At 36.5% G+C, this 21,349-nt stretch overlaps 1 protein-coding gene across 1 annotated transcript in view; it reads left to right on the top strand.

The window, feature by feature from the left end:
• Nucleotides 1-21,349, top strand: part of clpb (caseinolytic mitochondrial matrix peptidase chaperone subunit B) — a 176,763-nt gene that overhangs the window by 11,200 nt on the left and 144,214 nt on the right. Inside the window, exons 2-3 of the mRNA XM_028799382.2 lie at nt 1,540-1,591; nt 16,123-16,209. Of these exons, the coding sequence (XP_028655215.1) occupies nt 1,540-1,591; nt 16,123-16,209 (139 nt within the window). The remainder of the gene's footprint in view (nt 1-1,539; nt 1,592-16,122; nt 16,210-21,349) is intronic.

The following is a 21,349-nucleotide window of genomic DNA, read 5'->3' as shown; positions in this document are numbered from 1 at the left end:
GTGAATTAATGAAAATATGAAGTTTGGAGGAGCTTATTTATGGTAGAAACTAAACCTTCGATTTCCCTACCATTATTTATAATATTTAGCTTTCATTTTTAAGAGTCAAAAAATATAATTTTTATCATATATACACCTTAGCTAGAAGGGAGTTTCTTCAAAAATGAAGAAGCCTTATGAAAGAAGCTACTGTAAACCTAATCAACTATAAAGCTGAGTGGCTGAGAGGACAGTAAAAGTGTATTCTTGAGCAGTATCGGGAATTCTGGACAACACCATCCTATATTTGAAGAAGAAATCGATTACTTTAAAAAGTCCATTTGAATATTGACAGCATTTGATGGATTAATTTGAGATATTTGAAAACTTTTTTCTGTTGTTATTAGTGTAAAATCAAAAGTTCTGGCAAAAATGCAAAGCAATATATTTATAACAAACAAAATCTAGCACATATGCATAGTGAACTAGAGAAATTCCTCAGTCTTAAAATGCAACATAGATATATTAAAATACAAACAAGTACTGGGTTAAAGAATTTTGGCACCAGGCCAGAACAATCACCCTTCAGCCAACAGAAAAATCTCATGAATGATTTAAGATTAAAAAATGACAGAATTTCCTTGAGCGAAATTTTCCCCCTGGTATCACATTACATATTCTGTAACAGAACCTGCTGTCCATAAACAGTGACCAAAAAGGGTATAACAAATCTGTGAGTGAGAATGTATGGAATTCCCTGCTAGTGCTCAAAGCTGATCCATCCAACTCTACTCCAGTATGCTTATACAGGTGAGGGTTTAGGGGGCCTGTTTCCAGCTCAGCTGCGTTTGGTGTAAGGCAAAGTTAACATTACTGGATCGGGATACCAGGTGTTTAAAATTCATAAACACCCAAGAATAATTAAAGACGATACTTGAGAAATGTGCCACCTAATATGTTTTTGTTGCCTATTTATTTATTTATTTATTTAATTTTTGCTGTAATATTACTCCAAACACAACATGATCTAGGACTTGAATTTAACACTGTCACTTTCACTTGTCAAAGCTGAGAGGGCGAGCTCCAGCACATGCTGTTTTTTAATTTTCGAATCATCAGTACACTGGACTTAAACTTTCGGCCATCAAATGCCACATTTACAGCAGACACTTCCTATGGAGGCTCTTAATGATGAATTTGGAGTTTGTAGAATTTAGCAGCTTTGCACATGTTCTGGGCAGTTTTTCACAACTCTGAGCATACGCATGAGCCACAGGATTCCCAAATAGTGCAAAGCATATACGTCCACTCTGAAAATAATCAGTACTTGCTGGGCAGGTGTTTTTTGGGCTGATACCAATCAGAGTTTGTATATTGTATTGTCAAGGAATCAAAAGTTTTTGCAATGGAGCTTTTTGTTTTCTCTGTATTTACAGCAAATCATTAAAGTAACATGATCAGTTTTAAAATTGTTAGCATTTTCAGCCAAGTGATGTTCACTGTATGACTAGTATTACAAACAAATGGTATACTCAGTGATATGTTATCTTTCTTTTACAGGTGAAGCTCTTTTAGGGGCTGCCCACTCCAACAATGTCCAGGAAGTGAGAAGGTTGGTACTATACAAATTGATACACACTTTTAGTGCTTTACTAGTAAAGAGGGGGGAACTATTCTATTAATTCACTTTTAAAGTTACTCAATTCAGTTCATCTTTGCAGGTGAGGGCAACTAACGGTGCATGTACATTTGTGACACTTGGTAAGCTAGAGGATGAAATGAATCTTTGAACCTCTCTCTCCCTGTTCTTCTTGTTTTCTTTGCAAGTTCAAGTCTCTTTCATTGATAATAATACTTTATTGTTCTAGGAACAGAAGTTGTTTGGAGAAGCTCGTGTAGATAAAACATGAATACAAATATACAAAAAAAACAAAAGTGTCATTGCCCAAAAACTTCAAACTTAGCAAAACACCTAGGTGCATTCAACAAAGAGATGCCCCTTCCAAGGTATGTTATATGGCAAATAAAAATACAAGATAGTATGTTGCTCAAAATACTCTAGTGTTGTCATCTCACAATTTGTGAATTGCTACTTTGTAATCTCAGTCTTGATATGCCTAAGATGCCTGTGAAAGGAGAAGAGGCTGAAAATTGTAGTGTGCGATGAGTTATTGGATTAAAGTTATTTTGAAGTCCAAAACATTCACAACTCTAAAAACTTGTGTTTTGTTTTCTGTATAAGCGTGATGCATGTCAATGAGAGTCAGAGAATGTTTGCTTTTTGCCCTTTATTCTATTGACCTGCTGAGAAGCTGGGAAATTAATAATTGTACATTCTGCTATAATTTAAAAGCAGTGGATGGAATAAATTAATGAATACAATTAAGGCAGACATTATAGTTTAATACACTGAAAGGCAACCTTTTTCGAGTTGCGGCGCACTAAGTCCAAAAATTTTCTTTCGCAGCGCACCTGAGGGACTGCCCATAAATAAAGTCGTGATGACACAATCTATGGACAATCGCCAATAAAAACAGTTAATTTTACAAGTTTGAAAGACATTTTATTAATAAAGGTATCAAAGGATAAATCTTAAGTTTACAGTGGGTACGGAAAGTATTCAGACCCCCTTCAATTTTTCACTCTTTGTCATATTGCAGCCATTTGCTAAAATCATTTAAATTAATTTTTTCCCTCATTAATGTACACACAGCACCCCATATTGACAGACAAAAAAAAGAATTTTTGAAATTGTTGCAGATTTATTAAAAAAGAAAAACTGAAATATCACATGGTCCTAAGTATTCAGACCCTTTGCTCAGTATTTAGTAGAAGCACCCTTTTGAGCTAATACAGCCATGAGTCTTCTTGGGAAAGATGCAACAAGTTTTTCACACCTGGATTTGGGGATCCTCTGCCATTCCTCCTTGCAGATCCTCTCCAGTTCTGTCAGGTTGGATGGTAAACGTTGGTGGACAGCCATTTTTAGGTCTCTCCAGAGATGCTCAGTTGGGTTTAAGTCAGGGCTCTGGCTGGGCCATTCAAGAACAGTCACAGAGTTGTTGTGAAGCCACTCCTTCGTTATTTTAGCTGTGTGCTTAGGGTCATTGTCTTGTTGGAAGGTAAACCTTCGGCCCAGTCTGAGGTCCTTAGCACTCTGGAGAAAGTTTTTGTCCAGGATATCCCTGTACTTGGCCGCACTCATCTTTCCCTCGATTGCAACCAGTCGTCCTGTCCCTGCAGCTGAAAAACACCCCCACAGCATGATGCTGCCACCGCCATGCTTCACTGTGGGGACTGTATTGGACAAGTGATGAGCAGTGCCTGGTTGTCTCCACACATACCGCCAACGGCCTTAATTCTAAGCGGTATGTGAATTTTTGTGAATTTCCCATCGGGATTAATAAAGTATCTATCTATCTATCTATCTATCTATCTATCTATCTATCTATCTATCTATCTATCTATTCTACTAAATACTGAGCAAAGGGTCTGAATACTTAGGACCATGTGATATTTCAGTTTTTCTTTTTTAATAAATCTGCAACAATTTCAAAAATTCTTTTTTTTGTCTGTCAATATGGGGTGCTGTGTGTACATTAATGAGGGAAAAAATTAATTTAAATGATTTTAGCAAATGGCTGCAATATGACAAAAGAGTGAAAAATTGAAGGGGGTCTGAATACTTTCCGTACCCACTGTAATTAATGGGAACGTTGACATTGTTTTTCAGCACATATGAGATTGATGCGAGGATCAATTTTCGAAAGACAGACGCGCATTTCCTTGTCGATCATTTGAAGTCTTTCCCGTTTCTTAGACTTCATTTCCGTAAGTGTTGAAAAACCTTGCTCACAGAGATAAGAGCTTCCAAATGGTAACAGTGATTCGACGATCTTGTTACTGAGTTTAGGAAATTTGCTGCTCAAACACAACCAAAAGTCCTTTTCCAGCTCCTTTTCAGTGAATAATCCTTTGAAAACCAAATCGTTTCTTAAATCAATTAAATTTTCTTCCTCCTCTCCTTCAAGATTTTTAATTTCACAGTCCATGAATTGGTTCACTACCCATTCCATTTCCTAAGCATCCAGATTAGGAAAATACTTCACAAAAGATGCTGATAAAAACTTCAAAGTTTCTTCGATTTCTTGCTTGATAAGGAATTTTAAAGGATTCTGGTCAACCGTCGGAAAAGATGCAAATTTTGAGTTGCTGATTTTTAAATTCCATAAGCCAAGTTTTTCCTTAAACACTTTTAACTTGCCAGAGATAGTGATAATGTTTTCCTGAGCGCCTTGTAAACTTAAATTAACTTTATTTAGTTTGTCGAAAAGATCACTCAAGAATGCAACTCGCAACCACCAAACATCACTCATCAGGAAAGGAAAATCAATTTCTTCGGTATCAATGAATGAGATAATTTAAATTTCCATGAAAACAAACCGATTTAAAACTTTTCCTTTCGATAGCCATCGGACTTCAGTGTGATAAAGCAAAGTCTTGTAATCAGAATCCGTTGCTTCGCAAAGAGCTGAAAAAACCCTCGATTGAAGAGCGTTCGTTTTAATCAACCAAAAGTTCAAAAACACTAGCAATTTTAAATATTTTACAAAAGTTTTCGCGGCGCCCCTAGAAAATTCCACGGCGCAGGTTGCCCGACATTGGTTTAATACATTTCAGTTCTTGTGATTTTTTAATTTTTTTTTAGGAGGAGTGGTGGATCATACACTAAAAGTTAGTAAAAAAAAAAAATAAAATGCCCATGGTGATTTCTCCATGGGTAGTTTGTTTTCCAACTGATGCTAGCTGTTATTGCATTATGATACATATATTAACAGTGGCGGTGCGTCGGATAGAAACAACTAGAGCATTACTTTTTCTTACCTTATACTTGTTGACACCAGGATAGACTCTTGTCTCATGTCCTTAAACTGGATTAAGCAGATATTTGCATATACTGTAATGTTATTCTGCCGTTTTAATACTTGTTTACAAAATATTTTTCCATATTAACTGTTTCAAGATTTCTGCAGTCAACAAAGTTTAATTAGACTTTAGCTGCACTACTTGCTTCAAACTTGCTCAAGAGATCGTTTTCCATTTCTCTTTCGCATTCTCTGTCTTTTTTAAATTATGTGTAACAAGGGGGCTCCGCCCCCTGCTCGCTTCGCTCGCCTACCCCCGGCGTTTTGAACCCGTGCCCGCTGGGCAGCCACGTGTGAGGATGACGCACATTTAATACGGAGCGTTCGCCCGTGTCACTCTAGGGCCCGTCACTGTTAATACGGAGCTCCGTCCGTACTATTATGCGGTGCATTGTGGACTACTGCGGACCCCGTAGTGTTTCCCGTTTCAGTTTGTATCCCGGTCAGCCGAGCTTTTGTTTTTGAAGCTTTTGAATTCCGGTCTTCATTATCTGTAACCTGCTGTCCATGTGTTTGGCCCCCTCGTTTAACCTGTTTATGACGTTTTAGTTTGCTTTCTACTCTGTCTTTCATTTCTGATCTCGCTTTATTCTGCTTTTGTTTCAATGACACCTGGTGCGTGGTGAATATATTTTCCCTTTTTCGAGTAATAATTTTCATTTGTTTGCGATACTGTGATGTTTATCGTACTGTTAATAATGCATCACTGTAATGTGATTCACCTATGCTGTATATTTTGGACGTGTGAGGATGACATATGTTTAATATAGAGCGTTCGCCCGTGTCACTCTGGGTCTCCCCACTGTTACTACGAAGCTCTTTCCGAACTATCATGTGGTGCATTGTGGAGCAGTGCGGACTCTGTAGTGTTTCCCGTTTCACTTCGTATCTCGTTTAGTCGAGCTCTTTCTTTTTGGAGCAGTGCCTGCCTGGTCTGTGGCATTTCAGACGCACGTTGTAGACGTCTGCGTTCATTAATTATATCTAGGCAGGCGCGTGTTTGTATCTCGGTCACTCGAGCTGTGTCGTGTTGAATCCGTGCCTGCTTTGCCTACGCAGTTTGAGACGCGCGTTGTAGGCGTCCACGTTTATTAGATCTGTCCACGCAGGCTCGGTGTCGAAGCTGTGTTAGTTGTTGAGCTGTTTGGTTTTGGCCGAGACAGTTTTGCTTCCGCGGTTTCAGACGCGTGCCCGTACCATCTCGGGTTTGGTGTATGAACCTTTGTGGACTCCGTGTAACCCGCTCTCCATGTGTTCGTCCCCGTTCTTTAATTCCTTTATAAAGTTTTACTTTGTTTCCTACTCTGTGTTTTATTTCTGACCTCGCTTTATCCTGCTTGCGGCATGTCAGACGGTTTGTAGTCTGTCTCGTTTTACTCTGGGGAGGGGGGCTTTGTTCTGTAACCTGCTCTTCATGTGTTTGTCCCTGTTCTTTAACCTCTTTATGACGTTTTACTTTGTTTCCTACTCTGACGGTTCGTAGTCTCTCCCGTTTTGCTCATTTGGGGGGGCTTTGTGTGGCACCTGCGCACGTGCGTAGTCTCTCCCGTTTCACTCTGGGGGGGGGGGGCTTTGTGTGGCACTTGCGCACTATGTCTTTTGCGTCCACGGGCAGGTCCCTGCGTCCATATCCGGTTTACCATTCTCGTTTAGTAATATGGATACTGGCTGTTCTACCCATCTAAGACGTGTTGAAATCTAAGTAATCAATATAGGCCTTATGTTTTTTTATTTGATACATTGGTTGTCCACTTGCTTTGGTATAGTAATATGTATCCAATCCCTTTACCTCACAGTGGCCTTTTCCTCTTCTGAAAGAGCTGCCTGTTTTTGCTTCTTCTTCTCGGCATCACTCATTGAACTGACCACTCTCATATTTGAAGTGTTTTGTTGGCAAAATGCAGCGTTTGTGTCTACCGCATTGGCCTGGTTTAACGACTCTAGCCTAGTTGTGCTGGGGGTTTCCCAACATTCGCGTCAAATTATTATTATTATTTTTTTCCCTCACTCATCCTTTGCCCACTATCAGTCATTGACATTATAGCTGTAAACCTTGTTCACATGGCCCAAGTGGGTGCAAGAAAGTCACAACCATGCTGCTGTTGCCTGCATATAATGTCAGACATCAGAATAAGCCGTTAAGACCAGTTTTCTTATTTTTAGACCTTTACCTGGTATTTTTTATTATCTTTTTTTCTATTTTTTTTTCAAAACCTGGTAACTGAACGGATATATTAAGGTGGATTGTTTTGGAGGAAAACATACCAAGGCATGCATTCAAGAAGAATTCTACACCGTGTTCATAAAGAAATGTACTCTTCATTCAAATTAAGCATAAAATTAATATTTCACTTCTTTAAGAAGATGGTCCTTTCTTGAGTTAATTTCTCCATGTTTGAGAATCATTATATAGGATAAGGATTATGCTTCTTCTAACTTCATTGAATAGCTCAGTTTGCGCATATTTTTCTGCTCCTCCTCAAATGCATTCATATGTGTCTTTTGCAGCACATAGACACTACTTCCACAGCCCCCCGCTGACTTTTTAGGGTACTAGGGCTTTGTTTAGCTCTTGTAAATAAAATTACAAGTGATAACTACCATTCATACTGTAACTGACCATCTGATCTGTCGATGATGATAACAAAAAAGCTTATTGTTTATCACAGGTGAAGTCATTTGTGTGTGTTTAATTTTTCTCGTCTTTTGGAAATGTGTCATGTTCTACATTATATATAATGACCTTGATTTAAGTCTCAGCTATATCCCTTTCTTTTTGGGGTTTACTCATTCTCTTCATTGAAACTAATGTTTTCATCTGCTGTTAAGGACTGAAGTTTTGGATTATTGTTTATTAGGACCATCTTCCTAGGCCTATTTCCCATGAGCGACTATGCCAGGTGTACAAGATTGAGGTGACACAGCTTGAGGGTTGATCAGTTCTCACAAGCCTCACTGCAGTTCCCAGGTCATGACCTGGTGTTTGAGGCAGGGAGTTGTTGACCAAACGCGAATATTGGAAGAGTTTCTTTGCAACCTTTGTTGATTTTCATAAAGTGTTCAACTCAGTTGATCGGGCTGCCCTGGATATCATGGATATCATAAGTTGCTGGATATCATGGGCAGCCTGTACACTGGTACTGCGAGTGCTGTGCAGAGTGGAGGCAGAACCTCTGCATTTTCCCAGGTTGATTCTTGGGTTCATCAGGGGTGCTCCAACTCTGTTCAGTGGGACTGGTTTCATGGACTGGGTGTTGGGCAATCTTTTGGGGTCCAGTGGCTATAGGGCATTTGTTAGTGAAGCAAGATTCACTGATCTTGACTTTGCTGACAAAACTGTGATCTTCTCAGAGCCAATGGAGGTTCTGAGTAGGGCTCTCAAGAGACTGAATGAGGAGTCAGAGTGGCTGGTCTTGTGAGTGTCCCAGATAAAAACCAAGATCCAGGCCTTTAATGGCCTCTTTGGCAGCGCCGTCAGCAGTGTGTCTGTCTGCGGGCAGCATGTCGACCTCATCAAGAGGTTTACTTACCTCGGCAGCAACATTCATGTCTCTGTTGACTCTTTCTATGAAGTCAGTAGATTGATTGGGTATAGGGGGTAATAAGGTCACTGAAAAGGGGTGTGTTGCCTTCCCGATATCTCTGCAAAAGGATAAAGGTCCAAGTCTTTAAAGTCCTGGTGCTTCCTGTTTTACTATATGGGTGTGAGGCAACCTCCTTCGGTACTGTGTCTCTTCTGAGAATCCTTGGGTACCACTGGTTTGACTTTGTGTCAAGTGAGTGGTTGCTCACAGAGTCCCGAATGAGACATCTTACCTGCATTGTGAGGGAGCGTCAGTTACAGCACTACATCCATGTGGTGCATTTCTCCAAGGTTGATCCGGCTTGCAGGATCCCCACTGTTGAGGACCCGAGAGGCTGAACCTGGCCAAAGGGACTCCCACGTAACACCTGGCTGTGGCAGATAGATGGTCATTTCTTTGGGGTAGGACTGGACCACGTGTCTGCCTGGGGAGGTTGACAACCAGGATCCTGAGCTGTTTCATCATGTGGTGCATGCAGCAACACACAGTACTAGTGCATGATCCTCAACCTGATCTGACCTATTGTTAACCAAGTGTCTTTGCACAGGTAGCGTTTTAGATGCTGCTTATATTATTACTATTACTTGCTATTACTTACTATTTGGCTAACTCCTTTATCCAAGGTACCTTACATCATTTCAGATAAAATTGGTTACATTTCTTTTGTTTTTTCCAATTTAAGCACTGTCAAGTGAAGCTACATACTTGTTAACACTGATGTATTTTGTCCTTTTTTACAAACAGCACACCTGCTTAATTCCAGAACTGCAACAGTGTCAAGGTTTTCCTCCGTAATATTGCAGTATACTTTTTGACCCCATGCTTTGTCAGGAAACTGATTTAATGTCTTGTACTTGATAGATTTACATTCATGACACTTGGCCGTGTGTGTACTTGTGCAAGGCACTGATTAAAAAGTAAGTCATTCATGGCTTGTAATTGCATGGAAAATATTAATAAATCACCAGAACGTGCATAAAGATAGCAACAAAGAAAAGGTCAGAAAGCAGAACACTTGAATACTATGAGCATATCATGTATCAGTCCTTCTTATAGGTATACTGTTTGTATTAGAAATATTTTGTCTGAGACATAACTGTAACATTGGCTATAGGTGCGCTTATACCTGATTTGTAAATTTGTAATAAGTATAGGCTCCTAGTCTAAAAGATGTGTCATTTTTTATGAATGTGTGATTTTTCCAATTTAGTATAAATCTGCCCTAGGAAAATCTTATTTAGTTTTTCACCTGTTCTAATTATTGTTTATTTTCAATTAATACAACAAAAAACAATGTAGGCATTGACCGGTAATGTGGAAATTAGTAAAAGCTCAGTTGTTAGTCATTCCTTGTTATCAACATGTTTCTTTGAGCAAGCCTAGGTGGTCAGTGCCTCCATTTGTTCCATAATAATCTAAGGCAATCTATGGATATTCTTGGATATTTAGTGCCTCATCTGCAGTATATGTATGGTACTTGTCAAGGGGAGATTCTTGGAACAATAGGAAACTGTAGTTGGGTTCTATGAAAACATATAACGCAGAGAGAAAAAAATGCATTTTTTTATGTAATGGTGCAAATCCTGTAATCAAGTATTATGATATGTATTATTTTTGTCTGCTTTTTCTGACAATGATCATATACATATTCCATTTATTTGTGCAAGGACAAAGAGGGTAGACAAGCCAACATCTTTAATTGAAAGTCATTGTTCATTTATACCCAAAAAGTATTTTAGAAATTCTTTTTTTTTTCCCAAGAATTGTATATAAAAAAATGTATGGGGGGGAAAATGACTAAAAAGTGTTTTAATCGGCATTTTTAAAATGATTCATGTTTTGTTGGTGACACAACAGTGATCTTGCTTTTTGCCATAGGAAACTATAATCTGATCTTTTTCAAAACAGTGGTTTTAATGCATTTGGTGAATGTGCCAGCTGTTAGTACAGTATTCCAAGAACTGAAGAAAATTAAAATAAATCTTCCTATAATGTTTTAGCCTGTATTTTTTATAGTACACACAAAACAAATGTCTTTATTATAAAATTATTATTATTATTCAGATATGAAGCAAGTGTTTTTATGTTAGAAGTTAAACATTTCTTTTCCCATGCCACCAGTCTTTTATATCATGTCTTCAGAATATAGCTAGAAAAGTGGCTTCACCAAGCAGTGAAGTAAAACCGCAATACCCAGTGAACATGAGAGGTCAAGCTACACTGTTGAGGGTGAGAAGCTCATTGCCTTTCTCCCCACCTGTCGATGCAGTGCTGTTTTGTCTCAAGCTGAGCACAAAGTCAAACATGCCCCTCTGGCTTCTAGAGATCCGCCACTTTGCAACAGTGTCACCAAGTTAGTCACCCTGAACTTGTGGGAAAGGGAGGGGCACTCGGCCATCTGTCTAGCATCTTCTCACATTCTTGTCTGGTCTCTATATCTTCCTGCAGATATTCTGGTGTTAATAGAGGGTTTCATTTAATCTGTATACAACAGAAACCATCTATATATATATATATATATCCACATAGCTATCTGGCCATTACAGATTGCAATTCATATTTTTAAATAATGACTGATTTGTTTAGTTATAAGAACAGAATCTAAAAACATAGGTGAGGGGAGACTATTTGGCTATTACAACTTGTACATGTTCACAAAGTAATGTTTTAGATGTCAATCAGAAGAGCTGTATTTATTATCAGAAAAAATAACAAGTCAAAGCATTATGAAAATCTCATATTTGTTAAATGGAGCTTGTCACACAGTATACAGACTACGTGAACTTAAAGTTACTTCTTGAAATAAATGTAAAAATTATTTATGTTAATAAAAATATGCCAATGACTCCTTTACTTCTAAATTTTAAATTATCTGTCCTTTATTGAACTCCCTTAATCTTCTTCAGTGTCATGTTGGCTGCACTCTATTCTGACTGTATTAAATGAACCCAGGAACCTTGAATGTGTCACTAGTCCACTGCAAGGAATAATCACACATACATATCTCTTCATTCTCCCATTTGTGGCCAATTTAGAGCTCCCATTGTCCTAACGTATATGTTTGAGATGCAGGAGGAACGATAGCTAGTACCAAACAAAAAACCTACACGGTAACAAGAAGAATGTGAAAACTACAATTACCATATCAACCAAGCTAGGATTTAAACACAGTCTTCTGTAGCCATGAAGCACGGCATCATTGTACCACTTTATTTTACTTCTGTCTTGTACCTTTAGATTATGACTTTGATGGAGTTTTACATTAGTGTGCAAGTGAATCATCAGCATATTGTTCATATGTCCTCAGCATTGCCATTTCAAAATGTAAGAAAAAAAGATTAAGGTTATTGTCTTGTAAACTGTCAAAAGCATCACAAATTATGCTAGCATTTTGCTCCCAGCTGTTTTCTGTCACTTCACCTGGTAGAAATGTCAGGCTAGGTTTTGTGAAATTTAAAAGGGACCTGGAAAACACTAGCATTTGTATACACATCCTAAGAGATTTAGGTCCTTAAGTTATGTGGTACTAGGGTGTTGTACCATGTTAGCCATTATGAATATAGTGAGAAGTGAAGCAAAATGACATCTTGCCAGAAGAAGGGGCCTGAGTTGCTTACAATATGCGCTGAGCTTGCATATTGTAATCTTTCTAGTAAGCCAATAAAAGGTGTCATTTTGCTTAACTTCTAACTAGGTCCTTAAGTTTGAAAGAATTTAATGACCCCTCTTTTCAGGCAGTTTTTTTAGTTCTTTTACAATTTTTGAGTTCTTTTACAGTTTAAAACTGATTGTCTAAATTGGCTTGCTTGTAAAAGTAATTAAGCATGACTTGTGATGGATTGGCCCGGTCCACATGATCCTGAAGTTTAATTGTCATGTTCTAAAAAATGGACATTACATCCACATCTAATATTTTTAAGGGTATTAAAGGTTATTTCATCAAAGGCCATTAGGTTATCATCCTTACAAATGGCAAATTTAATACAGATCATCTGTGCATATGTACATATACTCAGTGTTATTCAGTGTATGGATAAGAACTGTCAAATGTAACGTGAAACTTATAAAAACAGATCCAAAATAAAATTGTTAAACAAATATAATTCCTTTCCTTTTAAACTGCATGTTTTATCTCAACAATGTTCTCTTTAGAGGAGGTACACACTCCCATGAAAAAAAACATCAATTAGTAGGTCAGGCTGCTCTGTGAACTAGGTAGGGCAGGGTGGTGGCTCTGAGGCTAAGGATCTGTGCTGGTATCGCGAAGGTTGTCGGTTCGAATCCCTGTCACTGCCAAAAGAGATCCTACTCTGCTGGGCCCTTGAGCAAGACCCTTAACCTTCAATTGCTCCGGGGGCACTGTACAATGGCTGACCCATGCGCTCTGACCCCAAGGGGTATGCGAAAACTAACAAATTCCTAATACAAGAAATTGTATAAGGCGAAATAAAGAACAAAAACAAAAAAAAAACAAAAAACTACAGTATATTTACACTCTGAGTTGCTTTTGATCCTAAATTTTTAGCTTTAGTGTATAGACACAAGCAACTTATAAAAAATTCAGAAGCCAAAATTATATAGTAAATGGGAGTAACATATTATTAATTGCAGTTGAAGAGAAATAAACGTTAAGTGTACTATAAATGTTGATTGATTTAAATAACAATTTGCATTTCAGATTTTCACTTGCAGCTCTAGTTTATTATTCATTGCAAGAGGAGAAAGACAAAGTATAGTTTGTGTCATTGCCATTTCAGAGGTAAAGGTTTCTTTAACTTCTGGAAAGGTTACCTGTCCATATGTCTGCTGCAACTGGCAGCTGCACACTGTTATGTTAAGTGGTTTGGTTACATCCACACAGGCTGTAACTGTTTAAAAAAGCAGACAGGTAGAAATAAAGAGCATTGTCTCTTCCTGTGTTTACAATAAACACAGCCCGTATGTACCTCTTTTGTAATCTCCGGGATTGTGGGGGACTAAAAAAGGAAAAAGAAAGAAGTTTAATTTCACAAGGGACAGCGATAAAAGCTGTATAAGCATTCTCTGAGAAACCGAGTAATTTTTGGGCAAACCTGTTAATAAAGATAATTAATAAAATACTTACAGATTCAGTTTAGGTTTCCATTACTGTCGTTAAAGGCTTGCACTATTCCATGAAAATGTATTGTTTGTCTGCTAGTATTTCTCAACTCTAATCAGCATTAAAAAACATTCTAAAGCATTTAAGGATTATTCAAATCAATACATTAACTGTCAAAACCAGAGAGCATTTGTTACTTACATCGATGAGGATAACATATATATCTTATTTCATGAGGTGAAGAATACTAAAGACAACTCACTTGGTGCTTCTCACATTGTGGAGTTTATACTGGAAATAAAAAACCAAAAGTGTTCTTATTCCTTCTTGGTCCTAGATGGCATGTGTACTATTTATGAAACAATTACACATCAAATCTCATTGATTATGTTGATTTCTCATTCCAGCATTTGCCTATATATTAATGACTGTATGGCAAAAAACAATAGAATATGCCAGCTCATTATACACTCATTTCTAGCTTCCTGTATGTGGTATTGGTAGTGATCAGAAAGTTTTGAGCTGAACTGTTTAGAGAAATACCAGTAAAACCAAGCCAGACAGGTTTTATTTTTCAATATCAATCCTGTGAATACAAATATATTTGTGACAAGTGTCCATGAAGCTTTTATGTTCTAACTCAGACAAAACATTTTCTCTTGCTTCTGCAAGACAAAGAGTTGATTTTTTTATGATAAGCATTGCATTTCCTATAGATTAGTCCTTCAGAATGAGAAACGGGTGTTGTTACATAAGGCTAAGTGTTAAGAACATTGTAAGTGCGACATCCACAGTTTCACAGAATAGTCTTTTTAACCTGTGTAGTGAGAGTGTGAGCATTCTCAGATAACAGAATGCTCATCTGCTATCCTTACCACTTTTCCATGGCACAAACAGCAAAACAAAATGTCATTATGTTGTTAAATTAGGTGGACGTCTTGAGGCTTGTAATCAATATAGACCACACCCACCACATTATAAATATTATGAGCATGATCTTAAATTTCTTTGGTGTTGGACAATCACCATACTTCCATTGTTTTGATTGTTCTTTGAACATTGAATCATAATGGTGTATCCAGGGTTCATTCCCTGTCTGGTCAAATACAAAGTAAAGTCTGATCAAACAGTATGTTATTTATAGTGCAGCATAAATTAGCAGACATTTTATTAATGAGACTTTTTTTCCATACAGAAATATCAAGAGAATGCAAGGTGAGTTTAATAATATCTTGCTCCAAAACCAAAAGTGAAAATCAAAATGAAACAAATTCAAAACTAAAGTATACCCTAGCAATTTATCAACTACTTTTTATTGTATGAGCACTAAGTCTCTGGTGATTCTTTATTATGTGTTGTCTCAAAGCTTCAATGCTTTTGAAAATGTAAATGTCCCCTTTTTAAAATGGTATGTTATGAAGTTAGGCACCGAGAAGCATAAAAAAGCGGAGGACTGGCAATGAATTTGTTTACTGCAAATGTCAGGATGGCATTCTTGGAAAACTGCAATACAAATGGAATATTTCAAAGAAAAAAATAAAGACTAGTTTGATTTTAATAAAATTAAATGGTCAGACTAATGTCCAAAATGTTAAAAATATGAAAAGCTTTTAAAATGTTCTTTGTCTTAATTAATTAGGTTGAAGTTCTCTTTGGAACACTGAATGAAGTGATGCTTGGCGTTAGGAGTCAACATTCTGGGCAATCAGCTTACACAGACCTTGCTCGTGTTCAGTTACCCATAATGAATAGGTAGAACTGACCCAGAACTAGTCCCTATAGTGTCCTCTGTCTCACATGCCAACAGTCTTCAATTCTGCTTTACAATTTGCTTCAAGATGGCAACATTTTCATCTGTCGAAGTCCAGCCAGACCTTGCGTCTTCTTCAAGACATGTTCCGCAACAAATTAATTCTGTAGCCCATCTATTGACTGTGAGAATTGGCTCTGGTATGTGTTAACTAGGCAAGAATGAACCTCCAAAGAGGTATTGTTCCCTTACATTAGAAATTCAATGATAGCACAATACTTGGATATTGAAAACTTCAAAATCATGTTGACTTTTTGCAAAAACAATACACATACAATATATAGTACATTAGAAATGTTAAAGAATTTCAGTTCACGCAAGTATTTTTCTGCACAGGAGGTAATCTGTGGTCACTTTTAAAACTTCATAATCATCACTCACATTTCATTTAAATCCATTTTCTTTTCAATAATATTATATGCATCAATACCAGTAGGCTTCCCAAAATGAAATTCAAGTTTTCTGTCTAGAGTCGCAAAATGTCTACACAGTTGGAAGAAATGCTATGAATTTACAAATAACAAAAGCATAATGAATATTTGCTATTACAAAATTTTTGATTTTTGAATAATGCTGCACAACCTACATTCTGTAAGATGTATTTTACCTTCACCCGTTCTCAAACATACAGTTATATTTAGCTGAAGTATATACAGTACACTCCACTCATGTCAAGCTTTGAATTTCTGATGCAATGGCATAAAAAATTTCTTATTTTAAGGGATTTTGTTTTTTTCTTGGCAGGCTTCTTTCAGAAGGACTTGATTTGAACTATCGTCATCGCCTAGGCTGGACTGCGCTAATGGTAGCAGCAATGAACCGCAGCACCTTGTAAGTATCTTGTTTTTGCTTATATGAGTACAGTAGGAAAAAAACATACATAGAATGTCTTTTGTAGGGCATCATCATTGAAGCCTCTTCTGTACATATTCTTTCCTGTCTGTTCCTTGAACTCTGATCTATGTAAATAACATTTTTACCACACTGTTATTAATGCAGTGGTATCTGTTTACCCAGGACTTTGTTGTTGAAGTTATACTTGGTTACAATTCTTACACAGTATGTGCATAATTTCATTTAACAGTTTATTTTTTAGCAGTTTAATTTTAGATATGTTTTATTTAAATTAAATATTGCAGCAGTTATCAATGATAGTATAGTTTCTGAAATACACCACTAATTGCTTCCCAAATGAGAAATATTATTTTATGATAATTGGCTAATAAGAAACAAACAGCTTTTATTAAAATTGGCAGCTTCACTCAAAAAAGCTCATTTTCTACTCACATAATGATTCCATAATATGAAATCTATATATCTGAAGGTTTGAAGATGCTAGGAGATAGTCCCTAATATTTGTGTGACATTTGCCCATGTAAGGTTTCCATCTCTATGCCAGTATTCTTTTTGAACAGTTAGTTGTATGAAGTGTGACATCCACCTGGCTACTGACTTTGTGCATAACTTGGAACATTTCCATTATGTCATCATGTTTCTCTGTTTTCTTTAAAGAAATAGATTCAGCTCCTTCAGTCGTTCCTCATAATTGATAATCCATCACCCTCTGGACCTTTCTGGCACTGTAATATGAAAACCAAAACTGCACATGGTATTCCAGATGTGACATGACAAATTAATTGTGCAGCTTATGCAGCAGAACTTCTGTTGATTTTTGTAGGACTAGTAACATTGGCCACTTTTTGTCTTGTAACATATTCACTCCAGCTCTCAGATCTGAGTTGCATCTGTGACTGCACACTTAATATAGAACACCCACCTCAACCAAAATTAAATTTCTTAGGAAACTAAAGGATGTTGTTATCTGTGTACTTTCCACAGCGGAGCCCTTTCTTTCTGTCTCATCATCTTTCTGTCCAATAATCAAGTATCAATCACAATAAAATTATGCACATGCTGCCGTTGTATGTAGTTCTTATTGTGTACATCATACATATCTGTATATTTAACATACTTTTCTGTATTAAGAATGGGACTTTAAACTTTTTACGGTCAGTTTTTATTCTATCTGTATTTAAGGATTACAGCACCTATTTTAGCTTGTTTTTTAAATGTAGTCTTTAAATATTTAGCCACAGTTAAGCATGCATTTACCATTTTGTGTATTTGAGGGTATGAGCTTGTTCTTGATCATCACAGAAAATTTTTGACTTCCGCACACTATACATACAGTATTTTCAGTCAGAGAGGTTAAAGGATCTAAAACTGTTGATCATATCATGTGTAACAGCACATTTTGAAGATTACATTTGCTATGATTTAGAGTTTCTTAATTTTAAAGAGAAATAGAATAAATTATAAGACATTAAAATGGTCTATGGTGCCCAGCAGAGCCAGACAGAATTGTCTCAATAGTGTTAAATTGATATAGCAAAGGGCTTAGAATTCAGTATCTTTTTCTTGTGAAGTGCAAAGTGTCTCTTTCACACCACTGAGTGCATTCAACAGGCAGCAAAAGATGTATGAGCAAATTTAATTAACCTCTTCCATTGCAAACATGAAGAGAGAATCCAATTTAAGAACACAAGCCATTTGGACAAATCTTGAATTTAACCATAGAACAGCCCCCAGTCTTTCAAAAAGAAAAACACATATGGAAGGATGAAGGTGCATAGTTTAGCATTTCATAAGAAGTGTAAATTCATTGTTTTCATTTTGAATAATCAGTGTTCTAATTTAACAGAATTTAGTGTTCTGTTTTTGAAGATCTTAACTTGAGCTTTTATTTATTGATCGAAAAGGAGAAACATCTTGGTGTTTTTTTTTTTTGACACTTGAGGTCTAGTTCTGTTTAATTGGTCTGTAATCAGGAGCTTGACTTTAGAATTTGCCTTAAGATATACAGCATGAAAACAAAACTTTGCTCTTAGTTGATTTTTCATTGTCAGATTTGAAATAAGAGAAGTTCTGTCATATATTTTAGCCATTTTTGGCAGAGCATATTGGACACCATCCAGCAAGTAATCTGAAGTCTGAGTGTTGTAATTTGCGTTTCTCCATGGTAAATGGTATGTTTGTTTGGATTCACAGTAATTAAGAGAGTACTTGTAGCCATTGAATGTTCACAAACTAAATAGCAAATAGCAATTCTATTTAATTAGCATCTAAATTCAAGTGTTTGCTTTTATCCAAATGCAGAAAACTGGATATTAGTTTATGCAAAACTAAGATATTAAACTATTATTTTTCACAGAACTAAGTAAAGCCTACAAATGCATTGTTTAATAAAATGGAATCGAGCACAAAATCACCAAACAAAGAGAAACAACAATAACAAAATTATCTGTAAATGGGTAATTAAGTTTCTAGAATGGACGGTCATCATTGCTTCGCTTGAGCTCACTTCCTGTGTTTTCTCAAGAATCACCAGTTTCATTGTAAAAATTTGCTGCTAGATCAATTTTCAGTTTAAAATTTTACTCAGTGCCAAGAAAGTGTGCTTTATGACAGCAGGAATACTGGTAAATATTTGGAAACATCCTACTGTTGATCCTAGCTTGGAATTTTTGTACATACAGCATTTACAGTATATTGCTATGCCACAGTTCCGTCAGATCTGTCATGTTTTTTTTAGCTGTTTGTTTTTATGTGGGAGTTTCAGTAAAATATTGTGATGGATATTGAAAGAATGGTCACACAGATATGGGATCCACACTGCTTCTGCATACAAATATGTAAAATAGCATGCATTTAAGTAAACGTTGCTGTAATATTTATGCCATGCAGAACACATACAGAGCTCATGCTGACTAACAGAGTAGCTCTTTCCTTCTCTGCCTTTGCCTACTCCAGTTAACATTTTAGATTAAACTAGGTAAAGTATCTAGCATTACTTGGGTATGAATAAACAGGGGAAAAACTGTGTTTTGGAAATTCACCATGGCTAAACTCAACTCATAATGAGACAAAAAGATCTACTCTTAGCAATAGCTGTAATCCTCCAAGACAGTGAAATAGTTACCTAGTTTACTTCAGAGCGCTGGTCAGTGCTGGTTTTTGAGTGTCCACCTGTTCCCGATATGAAATATAGCCTCTATGTTAAGTTGGACCAACTGCAAGGCACATGCAAAATTTAGTGAAAATTTAGCCTTTTTTGTGTGATTAGCGAACAAACAAACAAATATCCTGGACTACAATGTTATTTATATAGATAAATCAATACTTTTATTTCATATGGGAAGAGTGAACAAAGTTAAAGCTATTAAGGGTCATTAAAATCTGTATCTTCTAATTGTATGCCTAACTTCATGCAAAACTTGGGATAGCTCTCAGAACAGAAATAATAAACAATAGCTTATTTTTAAAAATAAGCAAAAAGTTTTGTCATTTATATACTACATTAGGTGCATTGGTGATCCTAAATTGTCCCTAGTGTGTGGGTGTCTCTGTATGCCCTGTGTGTGGGCTGGCGCCCTGCCCGGGAATTGTTCCTGCCTTGCGCCCTGTGTTGGCTGGGATTGGCTCCAGTAGACCCTCGTGACCCTGTGTTAGGATATAGCGGGTTGGATAATGGATGGATGGATGGATCTGCCTTAAGTAATTTGGCTTTAGAAGAAGTGCAGATTTGAAAATCTCAACTTTATAATGCTTACATAATAAACAAACTTACTTAATAACTTGTTTTGCAAAATTTTATGATTGTTAACATTTGATGTTTTTTTACAAAATACTAGCCACGTTATCTGTTAAAGATATTTAATCGATTACATTTAAAAAATATTTGATATCTATTGCCGTTCATGTATCTTCAATGTTCCTTGTAAGCTTTTCCTCGGTATCTTTGTATGTCTTAACCTCTATTGTCTGGCACTTTTTCTGTCTCTAGCATACCCATAAAACCTGCTTTGCAGACTCTGTCATTTTGAGGCACCTTGTTCATCTCCTGTCAGCTTTTTTTTCTTTTTAATAACAGCCAATGCTAGATGAGCTGGTGAATACTTCCAGTCATTAAAGGTTACTCTCAGTAGGCCTTCTACATCTTTACCCCTCCTTATGTGTCTCAACTACTCATGTCTGGCACTTTCTCTGTCAGTCACATCACCAAAGGCAAACTGCTTGGATGGAACACGCACACACACACACACAAACGGTAGCATTTTATTAAATTGTAGCTGCCTCTCAATTGTATAATAAGTTCTTCTGGCACTCTTCATAGTACATATGTTAATTATTCACTTGGCAAAGACATTTGTATGCCTTTGCAACAATGAGTTGCATGACTGTTGTATATAAAGCATCTTTTTCTTTGCTTTTATTTCTGGATAATAATATCACACTACTGAGCCAAGTATTCATGCATTAGTAGTAAATAATCATAATATCAGGGTTTTTTCCTCTAACAAGTACTCTTAATAATGATACATACTCTATATGAAAGTTTCTGTATACACTGAAAAAATGTAATTGATCCATTTACATCTGTTACACAGAAATATCCTGTAGTGCTCTTATGTAATATTTCACACTGAAATCTTGCTTAAACAGAGTTCCCAAAATGTTAAAACTCAGTTTTTGATGATAGTAGTTTTATTACTATGAGATCCCAAGGAGGTGCACAATCTGACAAGTGAATACGTTTTTTGATGTTTTGTTTGCAATTTCTGACATTGTCTAACATTCCATATATAATATGTAACCAGTCTGGCATGCCCAAGTCACTTCATCTGCCTGAGCTCCGATTCGAAAAACTAAAGAAAAGTAACCAGTTGTATCTGAAATGCTGTTACCTTGGATAAAGGCATAAGATAAATAAGAAATAATAATAATAATGATTTGAGTCTTATGTATGTTACTCTTTTATGTTTCCACGGGTACTTCATTTTGAAAATTAACTTTTCAAACCAACCCGTAATATATTGGATATTCAATTTTGCAGACTAACTGTCTCTCTCACCTTTTACATATTGTAAAATGAGACATTGCCAGTATACAAAAGAGCTCCCAAAGACTTACT

This window comes from Erpetoichthys calabaricus, chromosome 4 (assembly GCF_900747795.2).
Source record: "Erpetoichthys calabaricus chromosome 4, fErpCal1.3, whole genome shotgun sequence".
NCBI lineage: Eukaryota > Metazoa > Chordata > Cladistia > Polypteriformes > Polypteridae > Erpetoichthys > Erpetoichthys calabaricus.
The sequence above is the reverse complement of the archived record's forward strand: the minus strand, read 5'-3'. Positions and strand labels throughout refer to the sequence as shown.